The sequence below is a fragment of the Alligator sinensis genome, unplaced genomic scaffold (genome assembly GCF_000455745.1).
Source record: "Alligator sinensis unplaced genomic scaffold, ASM45574v1 scaffold596_1, whole genome shotgun sequence".
NCBI classification, from domain to species: domain Eukaryota; kingdom Metazoa; phylum Chordata; order Crocodylia; family Alligatoridae; genus Alligator; species Alligator sinensis.
In genome coordinates, this window is record NW_005841967.1 from 311404 (window position 1) to 338774 (window position 27371).

General features: G+C 43.3%; 1 protein-coding gene across 1 annotated transcript; it reads left to right on the forward strand.

Moving 5' to 3' along the window:
• Positions 1–270: 270 nt before the first annotated feature.
• LOC102369979 (thiamine transporter 2-like) lies at positions 271–19613 on the forward strand. Its single transcript, XM_006020736.2, has 7 exons — positions 271–337; positions 3498–3581; positions 4114–4266; positions 4926–5745; positions 9440–9632; positions 12560–12701; positions 19111–19613. Exons 3-7 carry the CDS (start codon positions 4117–4119, stop codon positions 19294–19296), a joined length of 1491 nt encoding a protein of 496 aa, XP_006020798.1. The 5' UTR covers positions 271–337; positions 3498–3581; positions 4114–4116; the 3' UTR covers positions 19297–19613.
• The last annotated feature ends 7758 nt before the right edge of the window (positions 19614–27371 follow it).

Sequence of the window (27371 nt, forward strand, 5' to 3'; positions counted from 1 at the left end):
GGCCAGTCTTGACTAACTGGTACCTTTGGACCCTGCTACAATGCAAATTCATTTGTATCAAAACTAAACCACTTCTTTTAAAGAGTTAATTCATTCAGAAACAAAGGTTGAAACCAAGCCAGCTGGAATGGCTTTCAAGGAAGGTGGCAAGAGAACATGTTGAAAGACCAGAGTAACAGGAAAAACTTTAAAAACAAATAGGGAGCGTGGGTGGGAGAATAAAAGGCAAACAGCTAGGGTAGAATTATCAGCAGAACCTGAAGGATATGGAGTACTTAAAAGGGAACTATACCGACGAAGAGAAAAAGAAAACCAAGGACAAGGTGCAGCAGACAAGGTTTGGTTACCTCTGAGTTTAAGAAATTTAGAATCTAGACGCAGTCGAAAAAAGGAGAGAAACCAGCTTTAATAAAACCCTGAGGGAACCAACAAAGTTAGAACAGGGAGAGAGATGGCAGGTCTGGAGTAGGTTTAGGCTATGTCTATAACAGGATTACTTTGTGAATATGGGAATAGCAGCATACTGTTCTGACAATGCACTCCTAGTGGTGAGCAGCTATACCAACAAAACTGCACTGTATTTAGTAACTGGTCTCCCAGGAGCAAAATGCAGCTTTACTGCCATTGTTATGTTTGTACTAAAGCCTTGTGCCTGCATAGCTATATAAAGCAAGGTTTTCCACGCCCCTGACTAACATGTCTAATCAAGCAGATGCCTACTATAGACAACCTAAAAGGAAAAGAAAAAAAAGGAAATGAGTGACATTGAGAGAAAGTGAGATGACTGAAATGGGAATGAACTGATGAGCACTGCCACAGGACAAGTGCAATCACTGGAGTTGTGTGCAAAGATCATAGCCATAAAGAAAAGGTTAGATTAGACTATGCTGCATGCAAAAGGTGAGGAGGTTGATGTAGCTCAGAAGACGATGATTATAGGATTTGGCAAGTTAGCAGCAACTCAGGGAACATGCACAAAAAAACTTTGATACTATGGATCTGATTGCGCTGGGTTGCTCCATGGGCATCATGGGAGGGGGAGCATAGAAAGAACCCTGTTGATCTCCTACTCAGCAGTCCTTCAATTCCCTAAAGGGACTGATTTCTGCTAATATACCTTCAGGCAAGATGCACTAAAAAGGGTATGGGAAGAACAGCGCAATCTCCCACTTTTCACTGCACCATCCCACAGAGGTGGCTGGTATAGCAGAGAGTACACCATAACCTCTGAAGCAGCATGCTAGTAGATGCACTCCAAGAAACAAACCAAATGACAGGAAAATACAGCTTTGGGTATCTGTACAGGTACCATGAACTTCACCAAACACATCCTATTAAGCTTTTATCCTTTCCTTGCTATTATTTTTTGCAGCCTCTCTGTATCAGGTGAAGTATTTACAAGCATTTCCATGACATAAGTTACCATTACACCTGATTTCTTAGGAGAAGCAATGTTGCAGTATTTCATCAAGTCACAGTAGGGTGAGGAATTACTATTGTGACTGATAAAATTAGTCAGAAGGGGAGAAGACAGGTCAGGACTAGGTGTTCCTGCCAAGGCTACAATCTCAGCAGAAGCAGCATGAAAAGCAACAGCAATACAGGATGTATCTTGTCCTATGTATCTCTTGTACTATGCTTTGTATCTCTTGTACTATGTATACTTGTACTAGTATCTCTTGTACTATGCTTTGAGTACTTGCACATCTTTTCTCTACCAACTAAACTTCAATCTTCAAATTGTTGGGATTATCTTGCCCCCTAGCGGCTAGCCCATAAAATTCATATACAATCAGATTCAATCCAGGTGTGCAGTGACATAAATCGGATTCCCTTGAATCTGCTTACATGGTCCGACTGGAATGTCAGGGATTATAAACAGGTGTGGTGTAAAAAGGCGCAAGTTAAATTACACCTTCTGTCCTCTGCTTTAAATTACATATATTACATGCAATCCCTGTATGTCATTATACTCTGCTCAGAAACATTTCTGGTTCACTGGCATGTAAGTTAAACAATCTGGACTCCTTCAGGTTTAGTAAGTATAAGTAGAACTGTTTGGAAAAGTTTTCAGTTGCTATAGAAATCTGATAACTAAAATATTGCTTGAAATTCTAGTGAAAAATGTTCACTTTATCAGAAAAAATTGAAAATGTTTCAGTTCTGTTTTCTACGAGAACTCAGAATTTAGGAAAGTAAATACTTTCTGCTTTCTTGAATTGAAAAAACAACTTTACAGCAAAAATGTTTTGATAAACAGCTCTAAACATATTGATAAGTGAAAATCATAGTAAACCAATAGGAATCAAAGCTGGATTAACAGAAATTGAAGGGTCCTAAAATATATGAATGGTATTAATTTAGGTAGTCATTAACATTATCTATTCAAACAAGTGAGTTGGAGATATGAAAGTTACACCTTCTTATGCTCAGACTTTCTAAAAGGATTTAAGCTAGTTTACAAGGATGTAACGTATTTCCTTCTGCATGTCTCCTGTGAGTTTGGTTCTCAGATTTACCGGAATTTGGTCTAGTAGATTTAAACCACAGGTTAATTTAATTTATAAATCATGATGAAAGGAGAGAGAAAAAACTGTGTTTTTTTAGCCTCATTTGTAGCGTGTCCTACTTGGAGACTATAAAGCTAACAAATCCTTCACTTAGATTTAACATAATGGGTCAGCATCCAAAACTGACTTCTGATGAACTAGCTGCAGATGTGGTCCAGTATCTTCTCTGTATTTTACTATGTGATCGTTCCCTCCTCCTGATAGCCTAACTATCTGTTCTCCCCGACACTCTGTGGAGAGCTGTACATAAAAGTAGGAAAAAGTGAGATGAAACCATTTAATAAACAACTTTTTGCCTGAAAGCATACTTCACGTTCGTCCTTTGGGCTCTACAATGTGAAATTTCTTGACCATATCTCCTCAAAACAATCTTCAATGGTGAGCTTGGCTATTGTTAAACACTGTAGGACTGACTAATGAAATAGAATTTCTACCTGAAAATCTTCAAAGCAGTCCCTGATACAAAGACCTTGTGTGGAAGACCTAGCCATGGCACCAAAGTAAAATTGCAGTCTCTCTTAGGATTGGATAGTCTCCTTGGATTTCACCAGCCACGACTTAGATGTTAAGGAAGGAATCAAACAAATACAGTCCTGGGGGACAAAGCTGATGCTAATTCCTGCAACTTAAAAGTATGGCTCCTCTTCACAGGGCTCCATCATCCCCATACCCTGTCCTTACCACATTAGATGTTCCTGCATTGATCTCATTAGGTCTTCTCTGTGGGAGTCAGATTATCTATGCTACCTTGCTTGATGTCCAGGCAGCTGTTTCTGGCTGTCGGCCTTTTGTCCCATTCTTCATTTCTGTGGTCACAAATATACAGTCATACATCCTCCCCTTACCCTTATCCTTCAGAGAGGGGTTGTCTTGGGCCAATGCCCAAAGCTCACATTCTAGATCCACCTCTCTTTCTTCCTTTTCCAGACCTCCGGGACAAAGCCCCAGACCAACCGGACTCAAAATCACCAGCTTGGCTGCAACAGCTTCTTCATTGTCCCTGCTCTTCAGGTGAGTCTGTTTGTATAACACTCTTCAGAGGCTCCCTGGCTGGCAACACACCATCATTGCAGCTCTGTGCTCCCCCAAGCTTCCCTTGGTGCTGCTCCCCTCACCAGAGGAGAGCTGTCTGCTCGGTTGGCTTTCTTTTAAATTCCCATGTCAATCAGCTGTGTGCGAGGTGACAGTATCCCATTCACTGTCCTGCCAGTCCTCACAGGTGATCACAATAATTAGCATTTGGGGATTTCAATACGTCTTTTCCCCCGTCCAGGCTTGCCGCCACACTAAGTTTCTTTTCCCCCTTTGTTCTTTTGGTGTCTCGTGACAGGGTAGGCTTACTGCTCTGTCACACCTTGCAAAGAAACCGCAGACTCACTGAACTGTTCACCAAGTTGCTGACTTAATGGCCAGGAAAGTCTTTATGGTCATGCTTTTTTAAAATTAACCTGTCAAACTTTAAAAGAATTCCCCTTGAGTGTTAGTGACAAGTGCCATTCTTTTATTTCATGTGCAGTTTCCTTACTGTATTTTGGTTGAACAGAGAATGGATTGTTGGAAGAAAGGGCAAAGTAGCAGCTGGATTTATCCCACGCTGATCCTCTGTATATATGGATTTTTCTACACAATGAAGCCACTGGACTCTTTTCTAATTCCCTATCTAACAGGACCAGACAAAAACCTGACCATTGATGAGGTATGGCATTACACAGTCTTTCCCATTAAATGGCACAGCAAATAATGAATGTGTTTCCTGATTTGTAGAGAATTTAAAGACATACCCTCTACTTCCTAACACTGAATAGGAAAAGATTTATGCACAATTTCCTGAGAAAAATTAAGCTCTTGGTCTTAAGCTCCTGAAATCTTCCCTAAAAAGGGCAAATGAGCTCATGTGAAGACAAGTGAATAGTCAGGTGGCTTATACAGTTACAAAAGGTAGAATAGCTAAAGCATTTAGCTATGGCTCATGAGGCAGCAGACTGAGCACTATTCTGTACTCAGACTAAAAGCTGTCCCTGCCAACCCACCCATAAATGGGTGGTCAAACAGACTTGGAAGTCAACGGCCACCAGATGAAATAATATGCTAGTCACTTTTATTTCTAGAAGCTGATATACTTAAATTACACTACCTTGATGGACTATAGGATATATACCATGTAGGCTTCAGGTAAAAAAGGTTTGGCTAGCAAGGTTTGTAAATGAAATATTTAAGTCAGGCAGTGAGCAATGAGATTTGTGCTTCAAGCTCCTTTAAGTTGTGTATCTGATGCATTCCCAACAACTCAGGGAGAACAATCCTTCTTCTACAACTTCATCTGCAAATCATACAATCCTTTCCTTCCACTTCTAGGTGACAAATCATGTTTTCCCAGTTTGGACATATTCCTACCTGGTGCTGCTGGTTCCAGTTTTCCTGATCACAGACTACATGTGCTATAAGCCAATCATTATTCTCCAAGGAGTCAGCTTCATCATTACTTGGCTGATACTAATGTTTGCACAAGGAATGATAGCCATGCAAATAGTGGAGGTTTTCTATGGTCTGGTCACAGCCACAGAGATAGCCTATTACTCTTACATTTACAGCGTTGTCAGTGCTGACCACTATCAGAAAGCAACAAGCTACTGCAGAAGCATCACACTAGTTGCATCCACAGTTGGGGCAGTGCTAGGACAACTGTTGGTATCATTGGCAGACTTATCCTATTTTTATCTAAGCGCTATAAGCTTGGCTTCTCTCTCCTTAGCATTTGTTACCTCACTTTTATTACCAATGCCCCAAAAAAGCATGTTTTTTCACAGCATCTCAGACACTCCCCCAAGTTCAAAACAGGGAGAGCCAAAAGCATCCAGCACTAACGAGCAACCTGATGGCCAAGATGACAAAGACTCTGTCAAGTCAGCTGCAAACCCCAGCACCTCACCTGAATGCCATCCTAACACTGCTAAGCCACAGAATCACGTGCTGAGAGTGCTGGTGCAGCTGTTCAAGGACATGAAGGAGTGCTACGGCACAAAGAGGCTTCTTTACTGGTCTCTCTGGTGGGCGTTAGCCACTGCAGGCTTCTATCAGGTCCTGAATTATGTCCAGGTGTTATGGGACCACAGGGCACCTTCCCAGAGCTCCACAGTATACAATGGGGCAGTGGAAGCAATAGCAACTTTCCTTAGTAAGTAAACAATATCAAAAAATTTCCGGTAGTAAAAGAACTTGCATTTCAAATATACAGGCAGTCCTCAGACTTATGACATAATTGGTTTCTGAAAACTGTCTCTTAAGTCGAAATGTTGTAACTCAGAACCATTTTCCCCATAGGAAACAATGTTATAAATGGGAATTGGCTCCTGAACCAAGGCCTGATACCCTACTTTCACCAAAAATAACCCAGAATTTTGTACTCAATCAATTATAGATGAACAATATAGCTACATTAATGCATTTAATATTGTAAATAACAATCATATTGATTTGGAAGGACTTCTTTGGGGGGACTTTGCTGGACTTTTTGAAGGGCTCTTGGTTGGACTTTTTGAAGCGTTCTTGGCTGGAGTCTTCTCAGGAGTCTCGTCTGCTTTCTTAAAGAAAGTGTCCAAGGAAGTTTGGACAGATGTTCTCCAGGGACATACAATGCAAAAAACTTGTTCACTAGTGTGGCGTTGTGTCAGATCAAGCATTGTGAAGTTGAAACTGATATCAGAAAGTTCATAGTCTCATATTTGGTAGGGTCAGAAGGGACCTGAGCAGATCATCAAGTCCGACCCCCTGCCATGGCAGGAAAGAGTACTGGGGTCAAACGACCCCAGCAAGGTGATCATCCAGCCTCCTTTTAAAGAGCCCCCAGGGTAGGAGCCAGCACCACTTCTCATGGAAGTTGGTTCCAGATCCTAGCCACCCTGACAGTGAAGTAGTGCCTCCTGATATCTAGCCTGACTCTACCCTCTGCCAGCTTGTGACCATTATTTCTTGTCATTCCTGGTAGTGCTCGGGGCAACAGGGACACCCCCAATGCTTGCTGGTCCCCCTTGACTAGTTTGTAAATGGTCACTATATCTCCCTTCCTCCATGTTGTCCACATCCCTCCTGAAGTGCAGCACCCAGAACTGGATGCAGTACTCCAGCTCCAGGCTGACCAGTGCCGCATAGAGGTGGAGGATCACCTCCTTGGACCTGCTTGAGATGCATCTGTGGATGCATGACAAGGTACGGTTGGCCTTCCTGACCGTGTCCCCACACTGTCAGCCCATGTTCATTTTGGCATCAATAATGACCCCAAGATCCTTTTCTGCCTCTGCACTGATGAGAAAATTGCAGCCTATTCCTCCCTTCTATAGTGCCCACTTCTCCCCACATCATAGTGTCATCTGTGAATTTGAACAGGGTGCTTTTCACCCCCTCGTCCAAGTCGCTGATGAAGATGTTGAACAGTGTGGGCCTGAGGACCGAGCCCTGCAGAACCCCACTGCCCACATCCCTCCAGGTCAAATAAGACCCGTCCACCATCACTCTCTGGGTGCGGCCCTCCAGCCAATTAGTGACCCATCTGACTGTGTAGGTATTGACACCACAGTCTCCTAGTTTTTTAATGAGGATGGGGTGAGAGACAGTGTCGAAGGCCTTCCTAAAGTCCAGAAAGACTACATCCCCTGCGACACCTGCGTCCAAGGATTTTGTGACCTGGGCATAGAAGGCCACCAGGTTGGTCTGACAGGACCTGCCTCTAATGAACCCATGTTGGTTGCCCCTAAGCATAATCTCCCCTGCTGGCCCCTCACGGACATGCACCAGGATAATTCTCTCAAAAAGCTTACCCAGGATTGAGATAAGACTAACTGCCCTATAGTTTCCTGGGTCCTCCTTCCTTCCTTTTTTGAAAATGGGGACCACATTAGCCCTTTTCCAGTTCTCTGGCACATCACCAGAGCACCACGAGTACTCGTAAATCCATGCCAGGGGTCCCGCTATGACCTCTGCTAATTCCCTCAGCACTCTGGGGTGGAGATCATCAGGACCTGCTGAAGTGGAAACAGGGCGTCAATTTATAAACATTGTAAGTATGAAACGGAACTCAAAACCTAAGTCAAGCACTGCCTGTATCCTAACATGTTAAGTCTATGTCCAGCCAGTCCACCCATAGCACAAAAGGAGAAAGTGGGTTGTATGTTGAAATAACAGTTCATGAGAAGTACAGTACCATGACTGATTCTGGTAATACAAGGGCTCCCAACTTTGGTCCGGAGATCCTCTGTGTCCTATGCAGCACTTAACAAGTGTCTGTAGGGAGCCTAGGCTTCATAAAGTCTCTGTGTCCTGCTACTAAATTCCACTTAAAAGGATTAAAAAATGCATGGCTGATCTGCAACTGCTTTTCCATGTCTGCATTGATGCGATTGCCACTGGGATGTTATCCATTCATGAATGAAAAAGGAAGTTTCTGTGGACGCTCCATAACAGGATATGGGTCACATTAGAAAAGTTAGCAGTCCTTCTATTATATATGGTGTATATGCACATTGGGAAGCTTTCTTCTCTTGATAAAACTCCAATTTATATACAAGATTATGTTATTAAAATGAGAGGAAGATCAATTAGATTTCAAATGTAATTTTCAAGTGTTGAGGCATTTTTGATTAAAAATTGCGTCAGTTTAAGCCTCAGTTTTGAAGTGGCAGCCTATAAGGATGAAGAGCATATTAAGAATTTCTTGTGACGTCCATACCTTGCTTTCTCCTATGAATAGTCTGTCTGCCTCACCATGCTGTAAATAATGGCTGCTATATTGAGTAACTGTATGGCATGATAAACAATTATAAACTCTAATCAGATTTCCTTTATAAATCCAAATAGCCTTGTGAAAAATGTGGGGCCAGAAAATATTTCTCCCCTTTCATTTTAGGGGAATTGGTATGAGACACTGGAGACAATGGAGTTAAAAAATTAGTGGTATGATCCTGCAGTTATTGCCATCCTACAATTATTTGTATTGTTGTCCTGCAATTATTTGTAGTTATTGATCATAGTTATTTGTACCATGGCACAGCAACCTGCAAAGCAGATTCGTATAATGCTACCAAGCTTATTTGGCAGTAATTTCCATTCATTTTGCACTGGTACAAATGATAAAACAAGGCAAGAGAGTATCCTAATGGGTTTGTCAATTAGACATTCTGACAGCCATTCCTAATGTCAAATCTTACAAGGATGTGCAAGGTCACACATGGATTGTGTGGAGAACTGTCCAGGAAAACCATGCTATTGTATATGTGTTTGTGATTTCCCTCCCAAATTATCAATATTTATTAGCACACTAGATAGTCAAGACCAAATCAATATCAAAATCAATGAAAATAGACTTAGCAATGCTAAGAAAACCCCATAGACTTGGCATATTCATCAGGATTTGTTTTAGGACTCAGACTGAGCTAAAGCCACCCAAAGCAGGCTGACAAATTTTGGAAGCCATAAGCAAAACACAGCAGCTAAAGAGTCCCCCAAAGAGCCCAAGTATAACTGTATCCATCATTTGTTATTAAGAAAAATATGGCAAGAATGTTAAGATTCATCCCAAAATGACTCATCTTTTGCATGAATTAAGCTACTGTATTTTCAACTGACAATAATGGGGTCTGGGGTAGTGTGGACAGTAAGCCAGAAGGTTAACAGTCCAGATGTTGCAAGTTCAATGCCACAGCAGAAGCACTGACAGCACAGCCTGTCAGATTCCAATGAATCTGCAAATTCTGCTGAATACCTTGATAAGGACATGAAAAGGGAAGGACTGGAAATATTATCCAATATAAGATCTGTAGGTATTGCCATTTAATGGTAGGACAGTCACTATTCAAATGTTCTTATCTTTTCTCTAGGTTCAGCATCATCCTTGGGAGTAGGATATGTGAAAATAAACTGGGATCTTTCAGGAGAGCTAGCCTTGGGGATATTCTCTGCAGTGAATGCTGGTTCTCTGTTTCTCATGCATTTTACTGCCAATATCTGGGCATGCTATGCTGGCTACCTAGTTTTCAAAGCATGTTACATGCTCCTCATAACAATAGCAACGTAAGTACAAACCATAACTATTTTATTCTATGCAGAATTCTCAAACAATAAAACCTTAGATTAAGAGAAATAAAGCCTATTCTTAGATCAATTACAGATCATGCTCATCCTGAATGAGATCAATATACTACTCTCTTTTCAAATTAGTGGGTTGTTAGAGTAGTATGAAATATTCAGAAGATGACAACCACCCAGGACAGTGTCAAATACAGACAAGATGACTGAAAGAGGCCGCCTGCCAGTTGCTCCTACAGAAGGAATAAGATATAACATTTCAATATAGATAGAAAAGCTTTGAGAATTTCAACTAGAAGTTTTCACTGCCATCTTTATTTGGTCTGGTTCAGGCTATTTATTGCTGTAATCTATATTTGAGAAACAGAAGGGCTGGAATGGATTTAGGTCCCCTAAATAAGCCTACGGCTATACCTAAATACTCCCCCATCCTCCTGGGGGGTAAATTGGTACAAACACATACGTTCTTTAAAAAGCAGGCGCTGACAAATATTAAAAAATGTGTGTTTGTGTGTGTAAAGGAAAGAATCAGTGAATTCTAATGGATTTTTAAGCTATTGCTATATTTTTATAGCTTTAGTATAGAGATGACAGCTGCCTAAGCCTTGCACAATTCAGCTTCTTACCCAGATGGCTGTCAGTAGCAACTTTGTGAAATATGTTCTTAAATTAGTTTTAACATGTTTGAGGAAGAAGTACAGCACACTCTCAGCAGCTGGCACAATTTGATGCAAGAGAAACTGTTGGCTGCCTGGAGGTTGAACTCAGCTGTTTCTATAGTAATGAGCATTGTAAGCAAATGTGTAGTGAGCCTTTGCCATTATCAACACTTCTGTTTAAAGCAATAAGAGGAACTCTGACCATACTGTAAAGAAAAAAGGTGCTGGTAAGAATATTATGACTACGTCCTCATTTTTTTCTGAGAAGGAAAAGCCTTTTAGTGGATTTCAGTTCTTTCCTTATATCTGAGAGCCAAAAAAAAATTTAAAAATTGACTCAATTATATACGAACCCAGGACCCCCATTTTTCCACTGTCAAGCAAAACAAACAAAGAAACAAAAAACCAAAACAAATTGCCAACAAAATTAAAGAAAGAAAATGCTATCAGTCGTATCCTTACAAAGCAGCTCTGTGCCTCATTATGGAGTTGCAGAATTTCTCACCAGAGAAGCATATTCTCTAGAGCTGGTTGGGAACTTTCCTACAAAACATTTTTGCATTAGAAAATCCTGATTCAAAGCCAAAAACATTTACAGGAAAGGGATGGAGTTTATAAATCTGCCATTTCAGGAAAAAAAATTGAAGAAACATGTCACAATTTTTTTAAACATCCCATGTCAATACTTTCCTTAAAGGTTTTTCAGTTTAAAACAGCTTTTTCATTTAAAAAAGCTGGTTTATATAAAAAGGAGACTAAAACATTTCAGTTACTTCAAAATATTTTATTTCAACTAAATTGTTTCAGCTAAACTGATCTGATTTTTAGCCTGGGTAAGTAGTGGGAAAATAAAAGTAACAAACAAGTTTGGTAAACCTGCTTCACAATTCATCCTAATCCCATATTTTGTTTTCTTTGCTGTGAACATTCAGGTTTGTTCATACATATGTGAAAAGGTCCTTTTATTCATCCAGCACAGGTGGCTGTGCACAAACAGGCAATCATACACATACAGGCAATCATATCGAAACCAGTCACACTGGGTAGATTAAATGCACACATGTATTAGAGGGAGATATTTAATGGCTAGGTACAGGCATTCAAAAAGTTCGAGGTGGAATCAATCTAAGTTCATGGTTTTCTTTAAGTGGCACAGCTTAGATCAGTACTGAACAGAATACACATTCTCCCTTTGGCGTGGGGTGCAAATCTTAGGCTGGGCTGCACCATTTTTAAACCAGTCTACATGTGCTGAACTTCTGTTCTGTTATGGGCATAGACAGGTTTCTGATCATTTATACTGTAATGTCTGTCCCTGACCAATGCAGAATCTGCCGAACAGCAAACAAATTTATTTTGTATCTGTCTTCTTTAACCAGGAAGAAATCCAGCCATTTTAAAATCTGGGATCCATATACATAGTCAAATCTAATACTCGGGTCTTGCACAGAGGGAACAGAAATTTACTGAAAAGTTCCCAGTCATTATTTATTCTTCTCCATACACTGCTCTCCTCAAAGACATAATATCCCATGGATTTCTTCAGGAATGGCCCCTGTTTTCACTAATAGCTCATCCATGAGGCAACTTAAATGATTAATCTAAAATCCAACTCCTGAATGTTGAATACTCTATGAACTTACAGAAATAACAGTCTATGGAATTTGGCCCATGTTTGTGAACCACCCATGACCCAATCAGATTGCTCTTGAATATGTTCATTACAAATAATTCATCTCAAAATATTTAAAAATATGTTGCTCTATGAACCACAAAAAGTTTAACCAGTTCTAGAGGCATGCGTACACAAGCCCAAAGACTTCAGAGAACTAATAAAAATCAGCATGAAATGCACTGCAAAAGGAACTAGTACATTTTCTGATGAGAAAACCAAAAGGATGCAGTTTACAAAAAAAAATTAACATCTTTTCAAAAGAAAAATTATCCCATAGTCAAACCATAGAGCAAAAAACCGACTATGATTCTCTCTCAGAGCCCATAGAATTAATTCTTCTGATCCTGGGACACAAGGTCCAGCATTTGGCTCAGTAGTCAGACTTGATTTATTACTTCTAAGGTATTGGTATGGGTTGAATACTCCTTATTAAATTGTTATCCAGCAGGTTGTAAACTTACACCTCTTATCCCTAACTCGACAAACCTTACATATTAACACTGTCCTTAATCAACAAGATGACAAGCTACAATTTTTATGCTTACTGAAGTTGAACTAACTAATCAGTATAATACTAGATTTCAGATTGCTATCAATTTAAGCATGGAACGTTATGCTTTGATGTTTGGATTCAACAACCTGATCGCACTGGTGATTCAAACTATTCTAACTGTTGTTGTTGTTGATGCAAGAGGTCTGGGATTGGATATAGTTACTCAGGTAAGTGGTATCTTCACCTTACATTTACAGTTTTGTCTTGTGTATCTTAAATGTTTGTAAAAGAAATCTTGTGAATTCATGATTTCCATCTTAAATAATCCAATCTCATATTTTTTTAAAGAATAGAGCAAGGGAAGTTTAGGTTACATATTAGGAAGAATTTTCTCACTAGGAGGGTAGTAAAACACTGGAACAGGTTATCGAAAGAGGTTGTGGACTCTCCATCCTTGGAGGTTTTTAACACTCAGCTTGACAGATCCTTGACTTGGATAATCTAGTTGGGAATAGTCCTGCTTTGAGCAGGGGATTGGACTAAATGACCTCCTGAGGTCCCTTCCAACCCTAATTTTCTATGATTCCTCCAAGTTGGCCATAGTTCCTCTCCCTTGTCCTTCTATAGCAACAAACAAATATTTAGGATCTATTAAAATGCGCCTTTGATTTTTACAGGAAGCCCAAAACAATTCTTGATGAGCAGATAACATTGCCTAGGCAGTAACTGGTGATTTGTTAAGGTAGCAATACAACTACTGTATTTACTTAAATACAAGTCGAGACTTTTTTCCCCCAGTTGGCATGGGGGAAAAAACCCTCATCTTATAATTGTGTACAAGGAAATCTCACTAAATACATTGTCTGTCATTAAACTGCTGGCAAAAGCAGAATGTGCTTAGCAATGGAAACCAATTATGAAATTGATTAAAATCAGCCAACACTGAGCATGAGTATAAAACACACAGCCCACATTAGACAAACGTACTGATGGGAAGTGTGTGTGTGTGTGTGTGTGTGTGTCCATCCCTTAAAAAAATGGGTGGGTGTTTGCTCTACAGGGAAGTGGCACTAGGCCTGGATATACTGCCCTTGCACTGGTCATAAGTGTACTTCAATACCAGGCCATCACTGGGAGGGCTGGAGCCAGCCCTTTCACTCATCTTGTGGTGCAAAAAATGCTACATTTTATCTTAGCCACAAGACCAAGATGCTAATAGGAACCTACCACAAGAGTATGTTAGCATAGCCCATCAGGATGAGACATATGGCAGCACCCATTAAATGTAGTCCCCCTCAGTGCCAACTCTTTTTCAAGTCATGGTGAACCTCTATATTCCATACATTTTTACTTCCTCTTCATTCTCACAGCTGAGCTGTGCCTTTCTTTCCCATTTCCAATTATTCCTGTTTCTTTACCAGCCTTAAATGTCTGTCAAGCATCATGAAATGGGGCCCCAAACAGTTCACCCAGAATCCCTGTCACCCACTCTCTTAGCCTGACACACGTGATTGTAGTCCTTCCTTCCATAAGGTAAAGCTGGACTAGGTTGCCCTGCACCTCATCTGCATATAAATTGTTGGTGCATCCCAGGACTCATGACAAGAACACCCAGTTCTAGTCATGAGTGGGGTTACCTGACCCCCCAGATTTATTTTTGCTGCTGTAGTAGTGGGAGGGGGACAAATTCAAGGCAAATCTCCAATAATTAGATTCTATACTTGAAAAATTGTAACAAATGTATACATTTTCCATAGATAGAATGTAATCATTGGAGGTCATCTTATAAATCAGGGTTGTCTTCAACTGGAGTAAATACAGTAAATTAACTCTTCCTGCTAAGAAATTAAGCCCATCTCTGAGCATGAGGTGTGCTGACAGTTCAGCAGCACTGAGGCAGCATGGATTAATTAAAAAAAACAAACCCAACAAAACTAGGAGTAAGGAATGCTATTGCATTCCAATTGTAGCTCAGAGAGACCTGTTCTGTAGCTTAATGCAAATTACTGAAATTTTGTCTTATTTTCACCCATTTGGTTATTACTACTACTCTTTACCAAGGGGGGTGGTAATAAATAAATGTAGCTATCTAGTAAGGATATACACTGAGCAACTAACCCATTCCTGCCCCTAGTGAAATTTTGTTCAGTTTCAATGGAAATTGACACTCTAGCTATACCTTCATAAACTATTTTTACTCTTTGAAAACAGCATGAGTACAATGGTTTTTGGTTCACTGAAGAGAATAAGGAAGGAACTACCAGCATCTTAGAGGAAGAAGGAGAAAGTGGGGAGAACCACCAGAAAAGTGACATGAGAAAATTGATAGGATGTCTCAGTTATTTTGGTGCATGACAAAATTACAAGCACAGGGGTAGGCAAGCCTTGGTCTGAACTGAAGGCATTGCTCATGAAGGGAGTAGAATTATGGCACTCTAAGTATAAGTGATTTTTGCTGATACTGTCTGTGAGCATGTACATGTCATGCAACTGCTGTGCATTTAGGAGGGAAGCAACAATATACTGATAATGAAAGGTGGAGAAATGAAAAACAGACATTTCCAAAATGGTGGCAAGCCCTTGGTGTTGTCTTGTTCATGTAACAGTTTGTAGGATCAGCTATTGAAGTAGAGGCAAAGATGGAATCTCAAATATTTAACTGATTCTCCATGTTCCTGTAAAGTATTACTTTACAGTTTATTATTTTTCATTATAGTAAAACCCAACCCACCCTTTTTCTAATCAAGAGCAGCAAAAATTTTGCTTCTTGATCTATGTGCATCCTGCAAGGCAATGAGACTGCTCATTTCCTCTTTCACATCCCAAAATTAGACTATAAAATTCAGTACAGCACAGTTGCTGAACTGTGTACCCTGGGAGGAAAGGAAACAGGGGTATAATTTTGACATAAGCAAGGAAATTCTCAGTGTAAATCAACAGACGTTTGAAGATATGTTCTTGTTTTACAGTTTCAGCAACCGAGGTTCAAATGAACATGGTTGGAAGTGATACCTTATCATCAGGGATCTAGTTTTCCATGGAAAAAACAAAAAAAAACTCTGTTTATAGATTCATAGAAGTTAGGGGCTGGAAGGGACTTCAGAGATCACCAGGTCCAGCCCCTCTGCTCAAGGCTGGAAAGACTGCTGAGGTCAGATTACCCCAGTGAGGTGTACATCCAGCTGTCTTTTGAAGATCCCCAGGGAAGGTGATTGTACCACCTTTGGGGGGAGTCTATTCCAGACTCTGGACACACGAACCATAAAGAAGTTTTTCCTAATGTCTAATCTGAAGCGATCCTCTATCAGTCTATGACCATTATTCCTAGTCTTCCCCTGGGGTGCCTTCATGAACAGGTGTTCTCTTAGCCCCTGATATACACCCTTTATATACTTAAAGGCTGCCACCAAGTCCCCTCTGAGTCTTCTCTTCTCCAGGCTGAACAGTCCCACATCCATCAGCCTCTCCTCATATGGTCTGTTCTCCAGACTTCTAGTTATTCATGTGGCCCTCCTTTGGACTCTTTCCAGCTCATCCACACCCCTCTTGAACTGCAGCCCCCAGAACTGGACGCAGTATTCCAGCTGCAGCCTCACCTCTGTTGAGCAGAGCAGGAGGATGACATTCTTAGTCTTGCTTTTGATGCATCAGTTGATGCATGCTAGAGTTTTGTTCGCTTTGCCGGCTATAGCATCGCACTGGTGGCTCATGTTCATTTTATGATCAGTCGTGACCCCTGGATCTCTTTCGGCTGTGGTGCTGGCTAATGTAGCACCACCAAGCCTATAAGTATGTTGTGGGTTATTTCTCCCCAGATGGAGGACTTTACATTTCTCAGCATTAAACATCATCAGGTTAAGATCCACCTACTTTACAAGCCTGTCCAGGTCAGCCTGTCTTCCAGCATGACCACACTTCCCCATACCTTGGTGTCATCCGTGAACTTTGCCAGTGTGCTTTTCACACCCGTGTCCAAATCATTGATGAAAATGTTGAAAAGCACTGGTCCAAGTACTGAGCCTTAAGCAACACTCCTGGTCACCTTTCACCACGGTGACTTGGTTCCATCAATTAACACTCTCTGGGTCTGACCTCAGAGCCAGTTTCCTAGCCACTGGACCATTAAGTTGTTAAGGATGCAACTTGCCAATGTTACCATGAGGACATTGTGGGAGACCAAGTCAAAGGCCTTTTTGAAATCCAAGTATATAACATCGATCTCATCTCCCTTATCCAGGTGGCAAGTTACCAGATTGTAGAAGGATATTAGGTTGGTCAGGCATGACCTGCCTGCAACAAAGCCATGTTGGCTGTGATTTAGAATACTTTCTTTCTGTTAGCCTATCAATGATGGATTCTTTGATAAATTTTTCCATGATTTTTCCAGGGATTCAGGTCAGACTGATTGGCCTATAATTCCCTGGGTCCTCCTTCCTTCCTTTCTTGAAGATAGACACAACATTGGCCTTCTTCCAGTCTTCTGAGACCTCACCCGAACAGTATGAGTTCTCAAATAGTTTTGCCATCAGTCGTGCAATAACGTCAGCCATTTTTTTCATCACTCTAGAGTGTAGTTCATTGGGACCTGCTGACTTGTAGATGTCAAGCCTCTTTAGGTGTTCCCTCACAAGATCTTCACTGATTATAGGTGGGTGATCACCAGTCACCCCCACATTGTCCATCCAACTTTCTGTCTGGCAAATCAATTTCCTTGTCTGGTAGAATACCAATGCAAATTATTCATTTAAGAGTTCAGTTTTCTCCTGAGTGTCAGTTGTCTGCTGTCCCACTGCATTCTGCAGGGGTCCTATGTTTCCTTTTAAAATGCAAAAAATCTGCATTTTTCCATGACTTACAAAAATGCAGTGGCATCCCATACAGGGCAGCACCATTTCTGCACTCGCATTTTTGCCATGGTTTTTGCACTTCCCCCCACAGCTGATTAGCCAAGAGACAAAAACCACAGCAAAAAGAAGAGAAAGCAGAAATGGTACTGCTTGCTGTGAGATACCACTACACTTTCAGTAGCTTGTGGAAAAATGCAGATTCCTCATTTTTCTGTGGTCTTCCATGGCAAACAGACAACTAGAATTCCTGCTTATTATGTTATAGAATACAATATCATATTAACTATAGCATGGAGGCAAACTGATCTCGAATTCTCCAATCTTAGGTCATATATCCATATTCATTCACCTCAGTGTCGCAGGGCACTAAGGTGCCTGCTCCTGTAAGAGCAGAAATTGCCTGGGGAGAGAGCCCAAAGAGCCAGACAGGAGCTGTAGGTGTGGGTTACCATGGCAACAGGCTAATGAGAAAATTAGCCTGCACCCTCACCTGGTCAGCTAGACGGAATAGGCAGGGCCCTGGTCTCATATAAACCCCAGGGCTGGGACTAGGGACTTGAGTTCCCTGCAAGCAGCCGAAGGGGAAGGAGCATCCAGGGAGGAATGGCCCAGAGATGCTAAAACTACCTGATATGCTGCACTTAGGACTAATGAGGTACCCTTGCCTACTAGGCACTTAGTGCCAGGGAAGACACTGGATTCTTTTAAAAGGGGCAGAGCACACCCTGAACTTTGGTGTTATGGTATAGCCCAGGGGCAAAAGTTTTGTTTGCTGTTTTATAATACCGGAGGATTGGGCTGAGGCTACTGGGGAAGGAGGAGGTCTCATTGGGGACCCACTGCAGTGTGGGAAACCCCAGCACCAGTGTGAGTGCAGTGACAAGGGGGAGAGCAGACCCCAGCACCAGAGGGCGCAGTGACAAGGGGGAGAGTGGACCCCAGTGCCAAAGGGTGCAGTGATGAGGGGAAGAGCAGACCTCAGCACTAGAGACTGCAGTGATGAGGGGGAGAGTGAACCTCAGTGCCAGGTGGCGCCATGACAAAGGGGGAGAGCGGACCCCATCACCAGAGGGCGCAGTTGCGGAGGCTGGACTAAGCTGAGGCCGCAACTCAAAGAGACAACATTGGTATGACATCTGCGAGGCTTGGGGCATGGTAAAGGGGCAGTTTTGGAGCCACACATCTAGTCCATAAGGCTGAGGGTGTCCCAGGAGGCACCCATTTTGAGCGGGATCCAAAACAGGATCCGAGAATTCATGAGGTTCAGGGGGGTCCAGCAGGACTGTGTCCAGACAATAAGATCAAGGGCAGCCTCCCTATATTATAATTATGAGCAAAGACGTGGCAAACAAGAAAGAGGGTGCCCATTGGGCTAGACTGACCTAGTCAAGGGGACCTAGGAGCATCACTGCCATCCCTGAGGATTCCATCCCATGACACTCATTTGCAACATAAAGTAGCAGCTCTGATGGTTGCTCTTATTTACAAAGTGGGTCTAGACCCCAGTGAGCCATTCCAGTACCTGGAATCATCTGAGATTAAAAGTTTCCTTCAGTCCTTTTAAGGTGCCAGGGATAAATAGGAGAATGGCACAGGAATCACTATGGTAGCTGCAAAAGATCCCCTGATGTCTGGCAAGCTATTCAAATGATGATATTTAATTCCAATTAAGGTTGTACTTGGAAAATAGGGAGGAACACAACTGTGAAATCAATATATTTTAATGATCAGACAAGATTTGCTTCCCTAATACTGTACAGATTTCACTAATTGTACTTTTTTATTTTAGTTTCTAATTTATGGCAGCTACTTTGCAGTCATAGCTGGGATTTTCTTGATCAGAAGCATTTGCACAATTGTTTCAATCAAATGCAGAAAGAAAATACTGTGCATTTCCAGAGAATCTGGAGGTCAGAAAATGATGGAATATGGATCTAAAGAGCATATTATCAGTGGCTATACAACACAACTATAACTTACCAGACAGGCACATCTTCCAGGTCAAGTCCTGCTTGCAAGACTCTAATTGAAGTCAACTAGAGATAGCAATGAGAAAAAGATCATGACTTACCAATAGGTATATGGCACCTGTTAAATTTACTCTAAGCAAAAGTGTTGTGTTAAGATACATTGGGCCAGATGATCACACACAATCACACACCCCACAAACACTGCACCCACCTATACCCTCCCCTCCACATGCAGCCCCACACACATATCCCTGCTCACTGTTATGCATGCACACACCCCCCCACATGTACCCACACCCACCCAGGCATACCCCACACCCACCCCCACACACTCCCAGCTACCCTCCCCCTCCACACACCCCACAAACCACAAACCACAAACATACCTCTTATACCTACCCACCCACATCTACATATACCCCCATACTCTCCCCCACACCCCACATACACACACATCCATGCACATTCCCAAAGCCCCCCCCCACCCATGCACACACCCCCACCCCTCCACATCCCCTGCAATATATAAGAGTAATACTTAATTTTGAGCTATTATGCAATCACCTCTATATATGCAACAGAAACACACAAATGAGGACCAAAATATTTTTTTTTAATTAAATTAAAATATGTTATTGTTGTCAGTGTTTGATTTTTAGTATATAGTTTGTTTGGGTTTTTTTGGTTCCATGATGGCAAACCCCCTTACCAAAAGGAGTACTTCTGCGGGCAAGGGGAGGGACTTCTGGTGGCAAAGTTCAGGGGTTAGGAGATGGCAACCAGGAGGTGGGGCACCTGTCAAGGGATGGGGCTACCCTTGCGGCCCTTGACAGCTCACTAAAACTGATTAAGTGGCACTTCAGCCGAGATAATTGCCTGTTCCTGGTCTAGTTAATGATTTGGAGAATGGAATTGAGTGCACGGAGAGTCAATTTGCAGCCAACACTAAGCTGGGTGGAGGTGCATAGGCAGTAGAGCTGTGCAGACAAGCAACAGTATTAACTTTTAATACGTGACTACTCACAAAACATTTTAACTTTAACACCATTTAATGTTCCACAGATTATGTAGGGTCTAAGTATAATGTGCAGCTTCAAAGGACCAATGTCAAGTTGTGTGTTTAACACAAGAGCACACGCAGGTAAGGGCTGTAGGAAGATTCCTTGGCTTCAGGGATATTCCACTTCAAGACTGGGAGTCTGTACGTAAATGTCTGCTTAAATAGAGAAAGAAGAGATATGCAAAGGAAACCATTGGTGTATGAATGTATTTTTCTCACCTTGAGAGTGGCTGGCCATTCAGAGGGTGACCCAGGCCAGATTCAGAGGGTTACCTGGGCCCCACCGTGGGGGCTGGCTGCAGACCCACAATCCCCTGCAGTGCCTCTGAGCTGGCCCAGGTACCCCTGTGCCTGGCTAGCTGCCAGCTGCACGTGCTGGGCTGGGCTAGGCTGCGGTGCTGACAGGGCTGTGTCCCCATCACTGAGCTGCACCTACTGGGGGTGGCCCTGCCCCTGCAGCATGACCCAGCCCCACCATGCAGCTGCCTCAGCTGGAGCTGAGCGAGGGCAGCCTGGGCTTTGGGGGCAGGGCCACCTGCTGCAGCTGTGGCTCAGTTACAGCCACTCCCTGCATCCCGGCTGGGCCGCCTGGACAGTACCTCAGAGCCCCCACTTCCCACCATGAAGCAGCAGGAGCCTGAGGGAGGAGGTGAAGGGCAGAAGAGTAACCCCTGGAACTGAACAGAGTACCCCTCCCTGCCCCATGGTAGAGGAGGCGCAGAGGGAAGAGTCCCCCTCAGAGGCCGGGCAGCCTTGCATAGAGGCCTTCTCCCATCCCCACAGTGGTGGTGGGGAGGAAGAGGAAGAGGAGTCTTTCAGCACTGCACAGAGCCCTCTCCCGCCATGGGAGGGGAAGGAGGAGGGGGAAAGTCCTCACCCCCAGCACAGACAGTGTACTAACTAACAGAACAGAGCCCAGACATGGCCCCATTAAGGTAAAGGGGGCAGGGAGAAGCCCCAGAGGCCACTGTCACAGCCCCTTCTCTGCTCCCTGGCAGACAAGTGGACCCCAGCTACAGTGGGGAGGAGGCAAGAATTAACCCCCTTCCTCCCCTTCTGCCCACTTCGCCTTAATGGGGCCATGCCGGCCAGTGTCTTGTCAGGTCCCATCCCTGCTTGGGCTAGAGAACAGAGGGGAGGGGCCAGCCCTGCTCTGTAGCAAAGGGCACAGCCCAGCCCAGAGAGCATGCTGGGATGCTGGAGGACTCTGGTTTAAGTTAAACTAGGAAGGGGTCTGGGACAGACATTGCATAAACTGGTTTGAGCTCAATCAGTTAAAGTCTAATATTACATTCAACCAGATTTATCTCAAACTGGTTCCAGCCATTTTGAAACTGGCTTATGTGCGCTGAATGTCTGTCCTGTTACAGGTTTAAACCAGTTTCTGATCACTTAAACCAGTTTATGTGTAATGTCTGTCTCTAGCCCTACTGTCAGACACCAGAAGCTTCTGAAGCTACAGAAAGATTTCATTCGGCAGAACACATCTATAGCCAAGGAGAGAGGAGAATTTCAAATATAATAAGCACCTGGTTTTAGCCATCACAAATTAACCACTTTATTGGGACCCCTCCAATACTGTGGAGGAAGAGCCAGGATTTTCCCCTGAATTATTCAGTTGCTCGGGGGAGATGTGGTGAGTTATAGAACCTACCCCAGTCAGTAGTACAAGAACAGTTACTGTCCAAAGGATTGTTCTGTTACCTACAGAGAGGAATTTGGCAGTCCCAGCCCACCTACCAAAGGAAAACTGCTGAGATCAAAATTTGTGTGATAGTTCTGACATTTTGATAACACTTAATTCTAATGGAAAGTTGAGACTTTGGTTCATGGAAGGGGATCTGCTTTTCACAGGAAAATACATTCTTTTTTCCATAAAAATGCCTCCATTTCAAAATACTTTGATTCTAGAATAGTTCCATGGCATCCCATGGGTGATGGAGCTCAAATGTCTCTGCTATGTTCTCCAGTTGGGCTACATTTCCTCTAAGACATTGTAGATATGAACATGGGACTGTTATGTCTAACCTTCTAAACCACTCACCCAAAGAAGCAGCTGTAAAAAATCATGGAAAACATGGTCCAACCAGAAGATAAACAGAACAAGGCTACTGAATTACAGCTCCCAGGAAGCACGTTGGTGGCACTTCAGAAGTGACATTTTGATTTTTCATCAAAAACAGTTTCCTGTAGAAAATGGACAAACTAAATATTTGTCAGATTTTTCCACAGGAAAAGAAATCTGACCTGCTCTAGTTATAGATGAAAATTGTAGGGCCTCAAAGAATCCTGTTACAATTTTTAAACACCAGGGGCATTTATACATGTGCTCCAGGAGTGGGGGGGAGGGGGGACTTTAATTAAAGTATGTCTGAGAGCTGCTCTAATTAAAGCAGCCAGACCATCTCATGTATTAGTGCCCCCATGCTTAAAAGTTGCAGCAGGGACACTAACTAAAACTCCTCAAACAAGCTTTAGCTAAAGTGCCCCTGCCACCATTTTTAAGCATGGTGATGCTGATACACAAGACGCTGGAGTCTGCTGGAGCGTGGTAATTACTATGCTCCAGCAGACTCAATTAATGGAGTTTGCTCTAATGCACTATAATTACAACTCATTGGAACAGCCTCATTGCTCATGTATAGGCACCCTAGAATTGTCTTTCTTCACAGAGAGGAAGAGAGCTGGGTGAGCATGGACACAGAGTAACCTTCTGGTCTAGGCTGACATACTGGAAGCTTGGGTTGATATGGGCTGTCTTTACAAATCTGTGCTCTACCTAGTCCATGGACAAATCAAAAGCTGTCACAAGCTAGCGCCTTTCAGAAGCACTGATGTTCCACGCACACAAAAGCCAGGTCATTTTCAGGTCAGTTTTTCATTTGTGAATTAATCAATAGCCAATGTCAGACTTAAATCTTTAACTTAATATTAATTCAGCTTGTAGACAAACACTTTTTGTTTGCAGTCCATCTGGTATTTCCCCTAGTATAATATAATATTGTCTTAATAAAGACATGAGTAAAATTTGCAGAAGTTTAGGAATTTAAATCCTATTTTTACTAATGGCAGAAATTTTGCAGAAGTTTAGGAATTTAAATCCTATTTTTACTAATGGCAGAAATTTGGGCATTAGTATCCAAGTTACTCAAGTCCCAGTGAAACTTTTACAGAATGATTTTGTCTTTAGGGTTGCCCCCTTTGAATCCCACATTCCTCACTAACCAAACAAAACAAATCTGTCAGCAAAAAAAATCCCTTCCTAGTGATACATAAAGCAATAACTCACCACTGATCACACTACTCATGTTTTATAATCAAATTAATAAACAAAGAGGCAGATGAGTTTTCTGCAGAGGTCTGAATTTCAGGAGGAAAAATAAGGATCCTTCCTTTCAGAGTCAACCCGAGCAGGGTGTGGGGCGCAGGGCAAATCAGCCCATGTGGAGCCCTGCCCCTGCTCCGATCCCACAAGCCCCAGATCTGAAGAAGCGGCAGGAGCAGTTGGGGGAGGGAAAGGGAGGGTAGCAAGCAGCTGGAGACAAAGCCGGGGCAGTGGTGCAGAGTCACTGTAGCCACTTCACCCAGCTCCGCGGGACCCCCCAAAGCATGGGGCCTGGGGCAGTCACCCTGATTCACCCTTCCTCCCCCCTCAAGGACAGCCCTGCAGTGGAGTCTCTCTACTTAACACATTTGAAAGAAAAATAGTATTCAAATGCTAATAGTAACCATACACCCTCTAAAAATGCTTTGAGAGCTTGTACAATAAAGATTATGCTTATATTGCTTAATCAAAAAAAAATGCAAGACATGAATAAATGGGTATTCTTTGGTGCCAAGGTATATATGTGTGTTGCTAAAGCAAAATGCAGGCATCTGAAGGAATGCAACTGAAAATTTTAATATTATAAAAGCCTAAGTCTTTCTGTCTTTCTGTAATGCTTTATTTGTGCTCTGATTGGCTGACAAACAGCCAATCAGAGTGCAAACAAGTGTTCCAACAGGAGCTGGTGGAGCTCCCTGCAGGTGGCAAGGATGGAGCGGAGGGGGGGCAAGACCACCTTGCAGGTGACGGTGGCCGTTATGAGAGTGAATTCATGCCCAAGCAAATAATACCAAAAATCGTCTATGCCCCACTTTATGGCGAGACATTCCTATTCGACGGTTGCATACCTCCTTTCTTGTGGGTTCAGCTTTCAGTTGGCATAGGCTACAGGCTGGGAGACTCCATTGACCTCCTGGGACAGGACTGCACCTAAGGCTCGCTCAGAGATATCAGTCTGCAGGATAAAACGTACCTCAAAGTTCGGGGTTCCTAATGCTGCATCTTGACAGTGGGCTCTTTTTGCCTGCTCAAATGCTTGCCTGCTCCCAGCATCCCTTTGAAGAGGACCATTTCTCTTTCCTTGCAACAAGTCCGTTAGGGGTGCGATAATTTCTGTGAACTGAGGTATAAACCGTCTGTAATACCCTGCTAACCCTAAAAAGGCCCTTGGCTGTTTTTGGCTTTGTGGTGGCCTAAACTGGTGCAGGGCTTCTACCTTGTCAGCTAATGAGTGAACCCGACCTTGTCCTACCATAAAACCCAGGTACTTAGTTTCTGCCTTATCCAGGACACATTTTCTTGGATTAGCCGTAAGACTGGCTTGCCTGTAATACTGCCCTAACTGCTTCTAGATGTTCTTCCCACCCCTGCGTGTATATTATAATGTCATCTATATAGGCGGCAGTGTATTGCTGGTGTGGAGCCAACACCCGCTCAATCAACCTTTGAAAGGTAGCAGCCACCACTTGTAGCCCAAAAGGCATCTGCTTGAATTCGTATAAACCCCACGGGGTGCCAAACACAGTTTTAGCCCTATCTTCCCTCCTCAGTGGCACCTGCCAGTACCCCTTGGCCAGATCCAGTGTAGAAATGACTCTGGCTTGCCCCACTCTCTCTAATAGCTCGTTAATCTGAGGCATGGGAAAGGCATCAAGCCATGATATGGTTTTCACCTTCCTAAAGTTGACACACAGCCGCAACAACCTGTCAGGCTTAGTTACTGTTACGATGGGACTCCGCCCAGGCTATGGGACTCCTGAATAATACCCTGCTCCAGCATCTTGATGAGCTCTGTACAAATGGCATTATACCTATAGTAGGAAATCCTCCTCCATTTTTCCCTAACGATCTGCCTGGGGGGAGGGGGGGGGTGTATTATACAGTGGGTTATTTCCCTCGCGCAACCAGGAATTTTGCTGAAGACATCACAAAATTCCCTCACCAAAACCCCCAACTGGGGCTGCTGCTGAGGGCTAAGTTGGACTCCCACCAGGACTATTGCCTCACCCGCCCCTGGTCCCAGCTCTGCCCCCACCTCCTGACTGAACTCCTCCTCAGGTGGGGAAGAATCAACCAGCAAGCCCTCCTGGTCCTTCCACCCTTTAAGCAAATTGACATGATACATCTGTGTCTCCTTCCTGAACCCTGGCTTCAAAACTTCATAGTCTACAGGGCCCACCTGCCGAATCACTTCAAAGGGCCCCTGCCAACACTTCAGGAGTTTGTTCTCAGTATCAGGGAGCAGCACCAAGACTTTCTGACCATCTTGGATCTTCCTTTCCTAGGCCCTTTTATCATATGTAGCTTTCTGCATCTGCTGTGCTACCCTCCAATGTTCTCGCACCAGCTCCTCTACCCTCTGCAGGCGCTGTCTCATATTCTGCATATATTCCAAGGACCTGAAGCCCCTGTTCAGGCCTTCCTCCCACCTTTCCTTTACAAGGTCCAACAACCCTCTCGGCCGATGCCCATACACAAAGTCAAATGGGGCACACCCCAACAATGACTGCAGGGATTCCCACATCGCAAACAACAATGGCAGAACCATCAGGTCCCATCTCCAGAGATCAGTTTGCACACACCGCCGCAACATATTCTTTAAGGTCCCAATAAACCTCTCCACTAACCTGTTGGTTTAGGGGTGGTATACTGTTGTACATAGGTGTCTAATTCGCAACATCCCACACAGACTCCATAGGACCCCGGACATAAAATTAGACCCTTGGTCTGTGACAATCTCCCTCAGGATGCCCACCCGGGTGATCCATTTTAGAAGCTCTTCTGCCACCCAGGGTCCTGTGACCGTTTGCATGGGAACCGCCTCTGGGAACTTGGTTGCATAGATTCATAGATGTTAGGGTCGGAAGGGACCTCAATAGATCATCGAGTCCGACCCCCTGCATAGGCCTAATGTCTAGTCTAAATCTGCTCTCTGCTAGCTTGTGGCCATTATTTCTTGTAACCCCCGGGGGCGCCTTGGTGAATAAAACCTCACCAATTCCCTTCTGTGCCCCCGTGATGAACTTATAGGCAGCCACAAGGTCACCTCAACTTTCTCTTGCGGAGGCTGAAGAGGTCCAAGTGCCCCAGTCTTTCCTCATAGGGCTTGGCCTGCAAGCCCTTAACCATATGAGTGGCCCTTCTCTGGACCCTCTCCAGGTTATCCATATCCCTCTTGAAGTGCGGCGTCCAAAATTGCACGCAGGATTCCAACTGCGGTCTGACCAGCGCCCGATAGAGGGGAAGTATCACCTCCTTGGATCTGTTCGTCATGCATCTGCTGATGCACGATAAAGTGCCATTAGCTTTTCTGATGGCTTCGTCACACTGACGACTCATGTTCATCTTGGAGTCCACTTTCCACTTCCGTGCCACCAAGCAGGTCATTTCCTAGGCAGTAGGTATGCTGGACATTTTTCCTCCCTAGGTGCAGTACTTTGCATAGTCTGATAAATAGCAAGTATTGATGCCCTGCTGAAATTTCCAGCACGATACGAGAGAATGGGACTTCGATCATGAGCATAAGTTGTAAAGGGGCCCGAACTGACTTACACTCACCCTCTGACATGCCAGACGGGCCTGGTAAAACCTCTCCACCTGCTCATACAGCCCAGACCAAAAACACCATTTTGTTAACTGGCTTCTGTTTTGCTATGCCCCATGTGTCTCCCTAAAGGACTTTCATGGGCTAACTT